Genomic DNA, 16,781 nt, shown 5'->3' with positions numbered 1-16,781 from the left:
GGAAACAGAGGGATGAGCCGGGGGCTGAGGGACTGTCTTCTGTCTTCCTTGGAGACTGGGGGCCCTTCTTCCTTCCTGGCTGTGTCCCTACTGGTCTCTGTCTCAGGAGCCCTCGGACTTGTGTCATCACTGATGGAACCTTCAGTACTTGCCACTGTGGCAGCCTCTGCATCCCCATCGTGATCACGCCTCCCCTGTGTCTGGTATTCCACATCCGCGATCTCACGTGACTGGACCCCCCTCCCCGGAGCACGTGGGGCAGCCATTATTCAGTCATTCATGCGTTCACTCACTGACTCACTCATGCATTCATTCGTTCACCAACAAATGTTTCCAGAACACCAGCTGTGTGTCAGGCACTGTTTTAGTTGCTGAAGGCACAGACACAAAGCCCTGCCCTCTGGGAATTTACATTCTGTGGGGCAGCGGGGGTGGGGAGGCAGAGGATGGACATAATGAGACTGTAGAGTGTATGGGCAAATAGATGCTTAGACTTGCCCAAGGCGCCCAGTGTTTTTGTGCTGCTCTCTGCTGCTCTCAGATTATTCCTTCAACCTTTCATGGGCAGCCACTGGCACTGGGGGCTTGTCTCTGAGTGTGGGCTGGTCATTTCAGCTTCCCACGTGGATACAGCCTCTGGTGTTACTAACGGTTGGAGCACACTTGCCGAATGCCGGGTCCTGAGCCGTGGGCTTTCCCCAAGTCACCCCATTGCTCACTACCCAGGTGGCAGATCCTATAGTTCCCCACACCTTACACATGAGCAAACCGAGGCTCACATCTCTGCGCTTGTTCCGAGGTCTTTCCTTGTCCAAGATTAGTCAGTGTCAGGACTGGAATTGGAACCCAGGTGTATCTGACTCCAGAGTCAAAACCCGGGGCTCACCTTATTTACTCAGGTGTTTTGGTTCCTTGGAGACTTTGTCTCTCGGGTAATAAGTCAAGGAAGACTGGGGGTTGCCCTTGGGGATGTAATAGGAAGCGAACACCCACCCAGCACCATCTTCCCTGCTCTGTGAGCAGCTCAGTGCTGGCTCTGCCTGCCATGCCCACCTCTCCACATCGCCACCCCTCTCCCCTTGGTTTCAAATCCTACTTGTCCCTTGAGGACCATCTCACATGCCACAAACCTTTAACAATTTTAGTTGAGAATGCTGTTTCCTACCAGTCAGGCAGGCCTTCCAGCTGTGTGTCTGTATTTCCTGTGACCCTGATCACTCCTAGTCTTGTGGATTTGTGAGTCCATCCAATGAGGGGCATGGCCCTGGACCATTCCTCTCTATGGCAGCACGAGCCCTGCCACCCCTGGCTTTAGGTAATGGTGGCCGGACAGACAGATGGTCAAATAGATGAAAAATGTCTGTGCAGACAGAGAACTGCTTGTGTCTCCCCTAGGGGCTGAAAATCCAGTTTGCATCTGCCTGGACTCTGGTTCCAGCCCTGATTTCCTGGTGTGATGAGGAGAGTGGCGATGGTGATAATCATATAGTGATGACAGTGACTGTCGTCTGTCACCCTCTGGCCAGGCACTGTGCTTGTTGTTTTCACATGTGCTATCTCATTTACTCCCCTCAGGACCCCATCACGGTTGGAATGTGTTGTCCCCATTTTACAGATGAGCAAATAGAGGCTCAGAGTGGTGAAGCCTGTTGCCTAAAGACACACAGTGGCAGCATTTGGACTCAAGCTCAGAGGACTTTGACCCTGAAGCCAGTGCTCCTGATCTCTGGGCCAGACAGTATCAGCAGGGCTTAGGCACCCCGAATTGCAGTCACCTCAGTTCCATCCCAGAGATGCCTCGGGACTTGGGCCTGCACACTTGGATGTGGAGCCATCTCGGTCTCCTCATCTAGTAATCCTCCCCGCAGGGTTTGTGTCAGAGGTGCCATAGGATGTGCCAGATAGGCTTAGAGGCTCCCTGTTGCCTGGGCAGGACCCCATCCCCTCCCCTTAGGAACCCCAAGGTTATCCCTTGTGCTCTTCCTTCCTGCCAGGGGGCACTCAGTTCCCACAGTCTCGAGGGGAGCCCAGATTCCTTCCTCGGACTCTCTGTGACGTGGTGGGTGGAGCTGGAGGCAGAGGAGAAGGCCCGGCGTTCCTGGGAGGCCATGTGGGTGAGGGCTGCCCCGCTCAATGGCCGCATTGTTTGGCCTGGAGCTCAGAGGTGTGGAGGTTCTGGGACTCCACCTACAGGGACTGGCTGCTGAGAAGCTGGAGACATTTTTGTGTTCACTGTTATGTTTTTTTGGGGGGGATCTTCTTTCTACAGGTCTCTGTTGAGTGACCAGAAACCTCTGTCTTCTGCGCTGATGGGGTGTCCCCGTGCCCAGGAGACATTGCCTCTCAGGGTAGGGAGACCTGGGAAGGGAGGGGTGATTGCAGCACCTACCCCTCCTACCCCAAGAAGAAGCAAGCCTGGAGAGGGAAAGGAGCTTGCCTGTGGCTGCACATTTCAGCAATCTTTGCATCTTAGAGTCAGACAGACCTGGGTTTATACCCTCGTTCTCTCACCTAGGAACTGAGTGGCTTTGGGGAAGCCCTTTCCCCATCAAACCTCAGTTTCCCCATCTGTAAAATAGACATAAGTATAACTGCTCACAGGAGTATGTAAAGGAATGCCTGTAGAATGCTTAGCACTCTAAGGTATGCCTTAGGCACTCAGTAATGGCAGCCATCATCTCTTTTCTCTTGGGTGGCAGAAGAGGGAGGGACTGGCTTGCTTTTGTCCAGCTTTCTTTGCAGAAACAGCTGTGTTAGTCTGTGTTGGCTGTTTTGCCCTGATTTCTGGGCATCTCAAAGCCACTGAAATGTTTCATTCATATTTCTTCATTCTTCATAAATTCATTCAGTGAACACTTAACTATTCACATACCAGGTCCAGGCTCTGATAATGGATGATATGAATGGACTTTTATAAATATTAACTGCTTATTCAGTGATAAAGTGATGTCCTTCACCTTGTACCCTCAAATGTCAATGTTGAAAATGACCTTACAGATGTTAAAAGCTTCATTTTCCAGGTAGGAAAACTGAGGCTCAAAGCAGGAAAGTGGTTCTGATGGCACTGTCACAGGAGGCCAGGGGCAGATCTGGGACTGTGTCCAGACCTATAGAAGAGGTTTAATTTTATTTAATTTTACTTCCAGGACTGTTGCCAACATTTATTTATTGAGCCCCTTCTGTGTACCCAGTACTCCTGCCGGCCTCAGGAAGGGCCAGGGAAAGGATGGGACCCAGGCCCCGAGCACCGCGTGGTCTCCAGGGTATGGCTTGAGCATGCCTCAGTTGTCCCCTGCGGACGGTCGGGCTGTGGCAGTGCTGACCCACCCTGCTACTTGGCGCCGCTGCCTGTGGGCTGTACACGTTAATGTCTCAAACCCTGTGGGTGGTCCAGGCCCTCTCTTATCTGGACTGTGACATCCTGGCTCCCTTATCTCTGGGTGAGTGAGTGCACTTGGTGTGTGTGAGCTGACCAGTGGGGCCCAGTGAGGGCTGGAGCAGGGAGACAGAGGGACCTTTTCTTCCACCACCTGGGGGCTGTGTCTTGAGCTTGTGGCTTCCTTCTTGAGGCACAGGAAGAGAGGATGGGGTCACTAGGTCTCTTCCATCGGGGAGACAAACAGAGCTGACTTGGCACCCAAATACGTCCCAGTTCAGGTCCTGGCTCTGATACTTACTATTTCTGTGACCTTAATCTCTTTGAACCTCAGTTTCCTCGTATGTAAAATGGGAATAAAGTGTCACCAAATGCTGATAATAATTGGTAACATTTATCAAGCATTTACTTACTGTGTGCCAGGTAATGTTCTAAGTGCCAGGCGTCCATTATCCTGTTTAATCCTCCCAAAAACCCCATGACGTAGAGGCATTTTTTAGGATACCCACCTTAAATGGTGAGTGTAAGATAATCCATGCAAAGGGGCCTGGCACAGAATAAACTCTCGATTCCTGTTAAATGTCATGGGTGGGGAAACTGAGACTGACCTGGGTTAACTGACCGGGCAACTGCTTACGTCCTGAGGAGGTTGAGGGTGTGGAGTGAGACTATATGGGGGAAGCAGAGCACAGGTGGTGTTTTCCATGTGTGTTATTTAGAAGGGTGGAAATCAGCTTGGCATGGCACTGCGGGGTCAGGGTTTAGTCCTGAAGGGTCGATCAGGTAGAGGAGAGATTTTAAATTGGGGCTCTCTCAGTCCTAAGGAGTACTGAGCTGATTCTTCATTTGCAACAGCTCCAAAGAAGTTTTTTTTTTTTTTTTTTTTCGGTATGTGGGCCTCTCACTGCTGTGGCCTCTCCCACTGCGGAGCTGAGGCTCCGGACGCGCAGGCTCAGCGGCCATGGCTCACGGGCCCAGCCGCGCCGCGGCATGTGGGATCTTCCCGGACGGGAGCACAAACCCATGTCCCCTGCATCGGCAGGCGGACTCTCAACCACTGTGCCACCAGGGAAGCCCCAAAGAAGTTTTTTATTGTAACCAGTCCCAGGGCAACTCTGAGAGGACACTGGCTTGAGAGGGAAGAGAGTACTTCTTGATCTGAGCTGTGCAGGTGCAGTGCTAAATTCCCATGGCTAAAATAGTGCAGGAACAGGGTAGGTGCCTAATAAATGCACGAATGAATGAATGGATGAATGATAGGAGGGGTGGTGTGGGCTGCCAGGATCATGTAGCAAGACTGTGACCCTTATGCTACACCATGACAGCTGCTTAATCTAAACTGATAGGGGATCGAGGTAAACACAGGTTTCCAGTTTCCTTTGGCCTCCAGCCAGAGTGGAAAGCCAGCAGGACTGCAGGCTGTACCCTGTCGGGCACCCTCTGAACATGTTTATGGGCTGAGGTCTCCAGGGAAACAGAGCTCATGAGTACAAAGGCAAAAATATTTACTATCTGGTTCCTTACAAAAAAACTTTGGTGACCCTTGATCTAGAAAATGGAGATTATTATTGTCTTCATCTTATAGAACTGTGTGAGGATTAAATGAGAGACTGTGAGTAAAGGGCCTGGGACAGGGCTTGGCGCATAGTGTCAGCAGTTTTCTGAGCTGAAAAGCACTTGGGTCATATTTTCAGAACCCATGGTCTCTTGCCCTGGGAGCCCTCCCCCAGGTACTGGCAACCACTAATCTCCTTTCTGTCTCTATGGATTTGCCTATTCTGGGCATTTCATACAAATGGAATCACATAATATGTGGCCTTTTGTGTCTGACTTTTTTCACTTAGCATAATGTTTTCAAGGTTCATTCATATGTATCAGTGCTTCATTCCTTTTTCTGACTGAATAATATTCCATTGTATGGATATGCCATATTTTATTTTTCCATTCATCTCTTGATGTATACTTGGGTTGTTTCCATCTTTTAGCTATTGTGAATAATGCTGCTCTGAACATTGGTATACAAACATCTGTTTGATACTCTGCTTTTAGTTCTTTTGGGTATATACACAGAATTGGAATGCCAGTTCATAAGGCAATTCCATTTTAAATTTTTTAAATTCTGGTTTTAATTTTTGAGGAACTGCCGTACTCGCTTCCACAGTGGCCACACCATTTTACATACACAGGGTTCCCATTTCTGTACATCCTTGCCAACACTTGTTATTTTCTATATATATATTTTTAAATAGCCAGCCTAATGGGTGTAAAGTGATATCTAAGTGTGGTTTTGACTTGCATTTCCCTAATTAGTAATGCTGAGCATCTTTTCATGCATTTATTGCCTATTTGTATATCTGTAAATGTCTGTTCAAGTATTTTGCCCAATTTTTTTGTTTGTTATTGAGTTGTAAGAGTTCTTTATATATTCTTGAAATTAGTCCCTTATCAGATATATGATTTGCAAGTAGTTTCTCCCATTCTGTGGGTTGCTTTTTCACTCTGTTGATAGTGTCTTTTGATGTCCAAAAGTTATCAAATTTGATGAAATCCAGTTTATTTGTTTTTTGTTGTTGTTGCCTGTGCTTTTGGTGTCATAACCAGGAAATCATGGCTAAGTTCAGTGTCATGAAGCTTTTCACCCATTTTTTTCTTCTAAGAGTTTTGTAGTTTTACCTCTTACATTTATGTCTTTGATCCATTTTTAGTAAATTTTTGTATATGGTGTAAGGTAAGGGACCATCTTCATTCTCTTGCATATGGGTAATTCAGTTTTCCCAACAAAACTTGTTGAAAAGACTGTCTTTTTCCCATTGAATGGTCTTGACACCTTTGTGGAAAAATCATTTGACTACATATGCAAGGGTTTATTTCTGGGATCTCCTTCCAGTGGTCTATATGTTTTTATGCTAGTACCTCACTGTTTTGATTATTGTAGCTTTGTAGTAAGTTTTGAAATCAAGAAATGTGAGACTTCCAACTTTCTTTGAACAGTTTCTTACAACTGTTCTTTTTAAGATTGCTTTGGTTATTTGGGGTCCCTTGATATTCCATATGCCACATCTTTTTTTATCCATTCATCCATTGATGGACACTTGGGTTGTTTCCATATCTTGGCAATTGTAAATGATGCTACAGTGAATGTAAGGCTGCATATATCTTTACGAATTAGTGTTTCATTTCCTTTGAGTAAATACCCAGAAGTGGAATTGCTGGATCATATGGTAGTTCTATTTTTAATTTTTTGAGGAACCTCCATACTGTTTTCCACAGTGGCTGCACCAGTTTACATTCCCACCAACAGTGCATGAATGAGGGTTCCCTTTTCTTCACATCCTCACCAACTTTGTTATTTCTTGTCCTTTTGATAATAGCCATTCTGACAGGTGGGAAGTGATATCTCATTGTGGTTTTGATTTGCATTTCCCTGATGATTAGTGATGTTGCACATCTTTTCATGTGCTTGTTGGCCATCCATATGTCTTCTTTGGAAAAATGTTTATTCAGATCCTCTGCCCGTTTTTTAATCAGGTTGTTTGTTTCTTTTGTCATTGAGTTGTATGAATTCTTTATATATTTTGAATATTAACCCCTTATTGGATATATGGTTTGCAAATATCTTCTCCCATTCAGTAGATTGCCTTTTTATTTTGTTGATGGTTTCCTTTGCTTGCAGATGCTTTTTAGTTTGATGTAGTCCCATTTGTTTATTTTTGCTTTTGTTGCCATTACCTTTGGAGTCAGATCAAAAAAATATATTGCTAAGACCAGTGTCAAGACCGATGTCCACCTGTGTTTTCTCCTACGAGGTTTCTGGTCTAACATTCAAGTGTTTAATCTATCTTGAGTTGATTTTTGTGTACGGTGTAAGATAGTGGGTTCAGCTTCATTCTTTTGCACGTAGCTATCTAGTTCTCCCTACACCATTTATTGAAGAGACCATCCTTTCCCCATTGTATATTCTTGTCTCCTTTGTTGTAGATTAATTGGCCATAATATTCATGGGTTTGTTTCTGGCCTCTCTATTCTGTTCCACTGATTTGTATGTCTGTTTTTATGCTGATACCAAACTGTTTTGATTACTATAACTTTTGTAATATACTTTGAAATCAGGAAGTATAATGCCTCCAGCTTTGTTCTTTCTCAAGATTGTTTTGGCTGTTTGGGATCTTTTGTGGAATGGATATGTTGTTAATTGCCTTGGATATGTATCTAGGAGGGGAATTGTATGGATCATATTGTAATGCCATGTTTAACATTTTAAACTGTTAACACTTAGACTGTTTTCCAAAGTGCCTGCATCATTTTACTTTCCTACTGTCAGTGTATGAGGGTTCCTATTTGTCCATATTCTTGTCAACACTTATCATTGTCCATCTTTTTGATTCTAGGCATCCTAGCAGTCATGAAGTGGTATCTCATTGTGGCTTTGATTAACCTTTCCCTAATGGCCAGTGATAGCATCTTTTCATGTGCTTATTGGCCATTTCTATGTCTTTTTTTGGAGAAACATCTATTCAAATCCTTTACCTATTTTTAAATAGGGTTATTTGTCCTTTTATTGTTTTATTTTAAGAATTCTTTATATATTCTGGATACTAGCCTGTTGTCAAATATATGACATGCAGACATTTTTCCCGTTCTGTGGGTTGTCTTTTCACTCTTTTGATAGTGTCCATTGATGCACAAAAGCTTTTAATGTTGATGAAGTCCAGTGTATCTGTTTTCTCTTTTATTGCTTGTGCTTTTGGTGTCACTTCTACCCACCTGATCTTCATCATGCCCCTTGATACACACACACTCAAAGGCCCTCAAATCTTTTTTTTAAAGATGGGAGGGTTTTTAAATAATTAGATTTATACTTATTTTTTAAAAATACTCATTGAAATACTCCTCTGTTTCAATCTGACCATCTCTAATAAGGCAAATCCCTAAAGCCTCTTTGCCAATACCCAGGGCTTCTCAAACCATCATTTAGTAAAGGCTCACCAGGATGATCTTACATCCTCCCCCAGCCCCTAGCTCCTTGGTTAGAGGCAAGAAGTAAAGGAAACACTGATGAGGAAGTTCAGGTTAATTAAGGAACATGAAAGAAATGGTAATTCCACCAGTTTGTTCCTAAGATTTCTGTACCACCATCTTACATTATGTTTTTGGTAGGCAGAGGAGAGATGTGACTCCAGGGTCCAGACCTCTTGCTCTTTTGCGAATTCCCATAGAGCAGTGGTTCTTAAAGTATAGTCGGGGGGGAGAAGCAGTAGCATCCCTGGGGCATTTGTTCAAAATACAGATTCTTGGACCCTCCCCCAGACCTACTGAATCAGAAACTCTGGGGTGGGGCCCGATTATCTGTGTTCTATCAAGCTCTCCAGCTCCAGGCTGGGTTAACCACTGTGGCCACAGGTTCTGGGTAATTATAGTCACGATGTGCCTGCACCACTCACCTCTGTCTGCGTCTGCCTCTGCCTGTGGTCTTAGGGCAGGGACCTGTCTGAATCGTCCTGGGTCCCCAGGCTTGTCATAGACTAGGAGCTCAGGTAGTGTTTGTTGATCAAATACTTCTTTCCTGGCCCCCACTTTGCCTAGCAATGTGAGCCGTTTGGTAGACTCTCAGTTGATAGTTGTTGATGAGTTAAGCTGATCACAAACCTCCCTTCACCAGATCCTGGGAAAAACCTCGGTCACAAGCTACTTGCTGCCCTCTCGAGGAAGAGTGATGGATGAGCCTCTCATGGGTTCTAGGAGTTGGTCCTTGGTACTGGGAGCTGTTGGATTTGGGGCTTGGTGAGGGCTTAGAGGCTGTCAGCTTTGTGCCCAGGAACCCTGGATCCTGAAGAGCCTCCTTTCATCACAGGATGCTCTGGGCATGGTCCTGCTGGGGCCTTCATCGTGGATGGGCACAGCCCCATCCCCCCTTCAGATGAACAGATGCGCCTGTAGCCATGGGTGATTTTAGGCCAGTACTTTCCATTAAAAAAAAAGAGTACTTCTAATATAAAATTTTATTTTACATATTAGTTGAATAAAATATGGAAAACACATGAAAGTACAGAACACCGGTAATCCTTTTGTGGGTATTGATGTATGTTTCCATTCTCTTTTCTAAGCAGGCATATTTAGTAATTTCCTAAGGCATCAAGATGATTATTTTATTTTTATTTATTGTTTTTATTGCCTTTATTGAGGTTATTATTTTATTAATTAAACCTCATGCATTTCTGTAAAAGCCCTGAGAAGTTTATAATATAAGCCCCCTGTGACCCTACCACTGACAAGCTTAAAGGTAAAGTGTTAAGATCCATGTAATGGAACCCAGTGAGAGAACCATGTCATGAAAGGGACATTTTTTTTTTTTTTTTGGCATCACATAAAAGGCACCAAGACGTGAAGCTTTTTAAACCAAAGGACAAAAAAAAAAAAAAGTTAAAAAAAAAAAGAAGAAAAATCGAACTTTATTTTGCCACATGTGAGAGTACAGTTGGGCAGAATTACAAAAAGTTAATTAATGGAACATCACTCTGATTAACTCCGAACAAGGACTGCTGTTTCAAAAAAAAGCTTCACAGTTTGAAGTGTGGGTTACAGCAGTGGTCCCCAACCTTTTTGACACCAGGGACCAGTTTCGTGGAAGACGATTTTTCCATGGACCGGGGTGGGGGTGTGGGAAGGGTTCGGGGTGATTCAAGCGCATTACATTTTTTGTGCCTTTATTTCTATTATTATATCAGCTCTACCTCACATCATCAGGCATTAGATCCCAGGGGTTGGGGACGCCTGTGTTACAGGGCAGTCATCTCCTAAAGATACTTCCTCGGGGTCCATATGCAAATTGTGAAGTATTATAGGTTTCATCCTGACATAGAATGAAAAGTCGGTACATCTATTCATGGGAATAAAACCAAAGTTAAGCCTAGAGCTTCCCAGCAGCCAAGGCAAAATAATAATAAGTAAAACAATACGGGAAGGGCAAGGGGTCGTGGAGCTCTCGAATTGCAGAAGAGGAAGCAAACCAGAATGGCACAATGCTCAAGCTTTCCTAGTGTTGGCCTGAGAGAGGAGGGGGTCATGGGGGACCTTGAGTAAGGATGTTGTGTAAGGGACAGTTTAACTGAAAGATGCAGGAACTGCCTGAGTTTGACCACTTCTCATACTGACTTCTGATACTGGCAACGGGTGTGTTGATGAACTGTAGTTCTGGGAAGGCATATTTTTGTAGGAGGCCTAAATAACATGGTGTAAGTGTGACACTTTCTAGTGATTTCCTTTGCTAGATTCGACAAGTGCATATTAGTTGGTGTGGCTTTTGTGTTGGGCATGTCATTGACTGTCTTGATGTTGGAGGGAGAGAAGATTAGTGCCATTTTACAGATGAAGAAATTGAGGCTCAGGGACACTAAGTGGCTTACCCATGGTCACATAGCTAATTAAGAGGCGCTACCACCTTTTCCTCTTCAGCTGCCCCCTGTTAGAGCAGGGAATGGCTGGGCCTGTCCTGTGTCTGCTGTGTGTGAGGCTCAGGCTTGTTGCTTTATAAATACCACCTCATCCAATCATTACAGTAGTTCTGGGGGCATCCATAGTATTATCCCATTTTGCAGAGAGGTAGGTCATTGCCAAGGCCGCAAAGAGAGTAGCAGGTGAAGAGCAGGGGTTCCCAACCTGGGTTTGGTGGTGGGACTTCAGGGCGTGCAAGAAGTCAGTGGGATTGCCCACAAACATTTGTTTGTATTTGCATTTTTCTGTGTGAGAAGAGAGAGGGTGGCTTTCACGGGGTCTCAAAAGACAACACAAAAACCAAAAAAGCCTGAACCTCTGAGCTCAAGGAAGGAATCATAGGAAGAGCTCATACTGACTGAGCCTCACCCGTCGCCCGGCAAGGCCCGGGTGACTTTGTCACTCCTGTGGGGTTTGGGCATGTATCCCACCATCTTACAGGCCACTTAACTAGTAAGTGGCCTTGCTTGGTGACTAAATTTGGCTTCTTTTCCGCCACTGCCTCTTGTAGCTGGGTTTTTTGTAGCAATTAACAGGATTTGGGGTTCTCTTTTGTGGAGCTGAGGATTATTAAAAGGCAGAATGATACACTGAGCTTCGAGAGATCAATGCCTGTGTCCAGGTCACCCTGACCCCTGGGAACAAGCCTGGTTCATTGGTGGTTGGTTAAATGAACAAATGAATGAGTGAGTGAGTGAGTGGGAGAAAGTAGTACCACTTCCTCGTGTTCTGGGTTGCAGGACATTAATCCATCTCTGATGACTTTTATTTAGGATGACAGTCACCAAAGTGGTAGAGAGGTAGTCTGGGGGAGCTGGGGTCAGGCCTGATGTTCTGATGGCCAGGCAGGACCAGAGTGACTGTAGGAGTGTCAGAGGCCAGGTCTTTCCTCTCTGGCTGGTAGTGGTGTGAGAGTGGGTGGGTGCCCCCTTGCATCACTCCTTCCCATGGCGAGTAGCCTTGCACAGCGTGTGGCAGGCCTGTCTGCTGTCCTGGGCTGGGAGGGCGGTGCAGTCTTGCTACCCCTGGTCCCAGTGTCTCTGGTGTCCCTGGCCCAGCTTAAAGCCCCCTGCTTGGCCTCCTTTGGTTTCTTACCCCCAGGGGTGTCCTTCCCCCTAAATATACTTAGAGCTGGGGCCCAGCTAAGAGTAATAGCATCAGCAGCCCCATCTTACAGCTGAGAAAACGGGTTCACACGATTGAAGCGACTTGCCCAAGGTCACAACTAGTGAGCCGTGGGCTTGGGACTTGGGTCCAGCCATGCATAACCACATCCTTGTATTTACATTGCCAGGAAGCCTCTGGAAGGTCGGCCACAGGCTTAGAGGCCTCATCGAAACCTTAAGGCTATTTCTCCGTCCTCTGGCTGGAGAGCTGGCTCTGGCCCAGCTGGGTCATGGCTGAGGTTTCCTTTTCTATTTAGAGCGACGAGCCTTCTTGACCGCCCTGCAGGCGCTGTGTCTGCCTCTGCTGAGCTTGGTTGGAGGGACTTTACAACAAGCAGGGGCCGGGAGCCCGGAGCTGGAGGAGATGCTGGGAGTGCCTTAAATTTTGTGTCACTTTCTGCCTTCCCCACCCACCTCTATCAGCACTTTAAAAAACAGAGAAAGCATCTTCTCTTATATGATAGGAGCCTAGAGTGGGGCAGGAAGTGTGAAGATGGGAGTGGACCAGAGAAGGAGGTCCTGTGTCAATACCCACGACACTTTTTACTCTAATTGCCGTTTTCCTTTTTTTTTTTAATTTTTATTTTTTTACATCTTTATTGGAGTATAATTGCTTTACAATGGTGTGTTAGTTTCTGCTTTATAACAAAGTGAATCAGTTATACATGTACATCTGTTCCCATATCTCCTCCCTCTTGCGTCTCCCACCCTCCCTCCCACCCTCCCTATCCCACCCCTCCAGGCGGTCACAAAGCACCAAGCTGATCTCCCTGCGCTATGCGGCTGCTTCCCACTATCTATCTACCTTACGTTTGGTAGTGTATATGTCCATGCCTCTCTCTCGCTTTGTCACAGCTTACCCTTCCCCCTCCCCATATCCTCAAGTCCATTCTCAAGTAGGTCTGTGTCTTTATTCCTGTTTTACCCCTAGGTTCTTCATGACATTTTTTTTTTCTTAAATTCCATATATATGTGTTAGCATACGGTATTTGTCTTTCTCTTTCTGACTTACTTCACTCTGTATGACAGACTCTAGGTCTATCCGCCGCGCTGGGCTGGGAGCCTCTTGAAGGCCTGGATCTGGTGGTTCTCCCAGGCGCCTGCTCATTGTTACTTTGCCTTGTATTTTCTGCAGATCATGATCGAGTTCTGTCCTGGGGGAGCTGTGGACGCCATCATGCTGGGTGAGTTTTTTGCTTTTTGTTTTTTTTTCCTTGGTGCGGCATGCGGGATCTTAGCTCCCTGACCAGGGATCAAACCTGTGCCCCCTGCAGTGGAAGTGTGAAGTCCTAACCACTGGCCCGCCAGGGAAGCCCCCTGGGTGAGTCTTCCTTCATGCAGTGCAGTGGTGCTGGTGTTGGCGCTGCTTAGGACTGGTATCCATCACTCCTCTGCCCCAGCAATGCCCGTGGCCTGTTTGAGTACCTCCCCACTCTGTCCCCTTTTGGGAGCAGGGGCTGGGTTACTGGAGAGGATGCAGGACACTTGGAAGACCAACACTTCTCGTTCAAAAAGCCACATGACCTTGAGCGGGTCATTCTCTCCCTCAAGCCCTCGGCATACGACAGGTGTGGTGCCCCCTTGCCGGACCCCACAGTACTCTTAGGAGGTGAAAATGAGACACCTGAGGGAGGTTCTTTGTAAAGTGGGGATCCCCACCCATTCTGTAAGAGCTCAGTGGCGAAATTGTTGTTCCAGGCAAGTTTGAGCAGTAACAAAAAAATATATATTAGTAATCACCTCTATTTTTTGAATGGCCACTATATGCCAGAGATTGTGGTAGCTGCTTTCATGTATATTGTCCTCATGTATAAAATCAGAAAGAGCATCTCTGTTTTATTGACCAGACTGATGTTTAGAGAGGTTAAGGAGCTCACCCAGAGTCACACAGCAGAGCTGAGATGTGAACCCAGGTCTGGGGGATGCTGTTCCTAATTGCTGCCCACCCTGCATTATCCTTTGCTTTTGCCAGCCTGGTGGGCGGTGAGTGAGGAGAGGTTGAGAGTCTTGGGCCCAGAAGGTTGAATAACATGTCCGGGATTCTGGGGCAGTTCGGGAGAGGAGAGGCCCTCAGTATAACATAGCACCATTCAGCCACGTTTTTATTGTGAAGAGGGTGTTTTCCCCCTCAGTTTATCTCAGGAATGTCTCAAATTTATGGCAGCCCTTTCCCATCTTGAGCTATAGAATGCTGGCCTTCCTTGCAGAGCCTCTTGCCATTCCCAGGTGGGTAAATGACAGTGGGGAACAGGATACGGGCACTTGTGATATGGCCCTTGGGTGTGCCTTCTCCCAGCAGAGACTGCCTTTGAAGATTTTCCTTGTTCTGGGTAGAATCTGACAACATAAAAATGATGGCCTTGTATGAGTTGAGATGCTCTAGGTTACAAGGGCTATTCAAACTGGTTTAGGGGAAAAAAAAAGGTAGGGGATGTGGGAGGGGGAATTTACTTGCACTAATAACTGAGAAGTTTAAGGGTGTCAGCCTTCAGGCACAGCTTGAGCTAGGGGTGTTAAAAACATTGTTTTAAGAACTTGGTTTCCTTCTCCAACTCTTGGCCCTACTTTCCTCTGTGTTGGCCCCATTCTCATGCTGATTTTCTGTTCTTGGTGACAAGATGGCTGTGGGAGCTCCAGCCATCACATCAGAGTTCCAAATAGCAGGATAGAAGAAGGAAGGGTAGGACAGGTCCACAAAAACACATCCCACTGCCACTCTTTTATGGAGACACCACAGAAGCCCCACATGACACCTCCATTTTCATCTCACTGGCTAGAAGATAGTAACACGTAGCTGTAAGGGAGGCTGAGAAATGTGGTCTTCTGGCTGGTTGGCCATATGTTTGGATATTTAAAAAAGAGGGGAGAATGGGAACCAACTAGCAGCCTGCCTCTCCCGGTTTGCCGCTTAGCTGAATGAGACCTGGGGGAGGATATCAGAGAGGGAAGAGGCATTGATGAGTCCCAGATCCTTGAGCTCATTCACAGCTGGGGTGTCACCCCAGGCTATTGCTCAGCCAGCAGGCAGACTCACCCTGGGCTCTCTGTCTCACGTCTCCTGGTGGAACCGACTGCTCCAGCCCCAAGTGATTTGCTCCTTTTTGGTGGCAGCAGTTAAAGGAAAAGTGCCATCCCCATTTTAGAAATCAAGGTGGGAGACGAGAAGCTGGGACAAGGAGAGTCACGTTCTGGCTGCAGCTCTGTGGTCAGGGGTTGACTCTCCCGCAGATGCCCGCCCTGCTCAGAGGGCCTTTCTGCCCTAGGTTGCCTCCCATCGCCTTGCAGAGTTGTGCAAAGTGCTGAGCCTGGGCTTGGGGTCCAGCCTTCCTGAGGTCCATCCCAGGTTTCTTGGCTTGGTAGCTGTGGGGTACTGGGCTGGCTCCTTTACAGCATGGGAAGAACATGCACGTGGCACACCACCACAGGCCGCACACCACCACATGGCCATCTTAGTTTGTTCTGATCCTGTTGGCCACGCCTTGCCAGCTGCTAAACATTTTGGCTCTCAGCCCTCCTGAAGAACAGTAGGGTGAGGGGTGGGTCTGGATGTGGTTTCAAAGGGGACTTAGACTCATCTGCAATGTTGCAGCTTCTTTTATTAAGAAGAAAGTATTCATGTATTGCTGTGTAATCAAAAATTCATCTTAAAAATTTATCATACTGTGTGATTCCAATTATATGCCTTTCTAGAAAAAGATGAGACTACAGGGACAGGAATCAAATTAGTGATGGCTTTGGGGCTGGAATGGGGGTGAAAGGGGCACAGGGGAATTTTGGGGAGTGATGGAAATACGTATTCTATTAATAAATTGTGGTGCTGTTCTTGTGACTACATACATTTGCCAAAGTTCATAGAACTCTATACCCAAAAAGAGGTGAATATTACTGTATGTAAATTATATCTCAATACATTGAACTTAAAAAATGTGTCTTATCTATCTACCTCACTGGATTATTGTAAAGATTAAATGAAATAATGTACCCAAATCCTTATCCCTGTGCCTAGTGCATTGTAAAGGCTCCAAAGACGGTGGCGTTGAGATCGTGATCATCACATCATCACTTTGATTTTTTTTTTTTTGCGGTACACGGGCCTCTCACTGTTGTGGCCTCTCCCGTTGCGGAGCACAGGCTCCGGATGCGCAGGCCCAGCGGCCATGGCTCACGGGCCCAGCCGCTCCGCGGCATGTGGGATCTTCCCGGACTGGGGCACGAACCCGCGTCCCCTGCATCGGCAGGTGGACTCCCAACCACTGCGCCACCAGGGAAGCCCCGATCACTTTTTATTGACTGTACTCCATGCTGAGAAGTTAACATGCTTTATCACTGGAGCCCTGCCTACCTCTATCATCATACTCCCATTTTACAGACCAGGAAATGAAGATGCAGTGGGATACAGCGACTTGCCAGAAACCACACAGCCAGTAAGAGGCAGCGCTGGGTTCAGGCTCAGTCTGTGTGGCCCCGAAGTCCCCTCAGGCTCTAAGTCCAGACCCCTGCTGGGGGAAGTGCAGGAGTTAAGGATGAGTCGTTGGGACGGGGAGCAGTTGTGGATCCAGACAGAGGGACCTCTGGTCCAGGAGCCCTGCTTTGGGGCCGGGCTTCCCAGGACAGTGCAGTTGGTGCCTCCGCCCTGGCCCTGGGAAGTGAGAAGGGAGAGTGCTGTTCCAGCCAGAGGGAGGCCTCAGTGCAGTGCTCTGGCGCACCAGCCTGGGAGCCTGCAGCCTGAAGGCCCAGCAGGCAGGGCT

General features: G+C 46.8%; 1 protein-coding gene across 1 annotated transcript in view; it reads left to right on the top strand.

Moving 5' to 3' along the window:
- The window catches only part of STK10 (serine/threonine kinase 10), a gene marked incomplete at both ends in the record, with an annotated part of 124,746 nt that overhangs the window by 39,367 nt on the left and 68,598 nt on the right, over positions 1-16,781 (top strand). The window contains one exon of the mRNA XM_079703154.1: positions 13,169-13,217. Coding sequence (XP_079559280.1) covers positions 13,169-13,217 — 49 coding nt within the window. The remainder of the gene's footprint in view (positions 1-13,168; positions 13,218-16,781) is intronic.

The sequence above is a fragment of the Hyperoodon ampullatus genome, assembly GCF_949752795.1.
Source record: "Hyperoodon ampullatus genome assembly, chromosome: 4".
Lineage (NCBI taxonomy): Eukaryota > Metazoa > Chordata > Mammalia > Artiodactyla > Ziphiidae > Hyperoodon > Hyperoodon ampullatus.
Note: the sequence above shows the minus strand (reverse complement) of the source record. Positions and strands in the feature narration are given on the sequence as shown.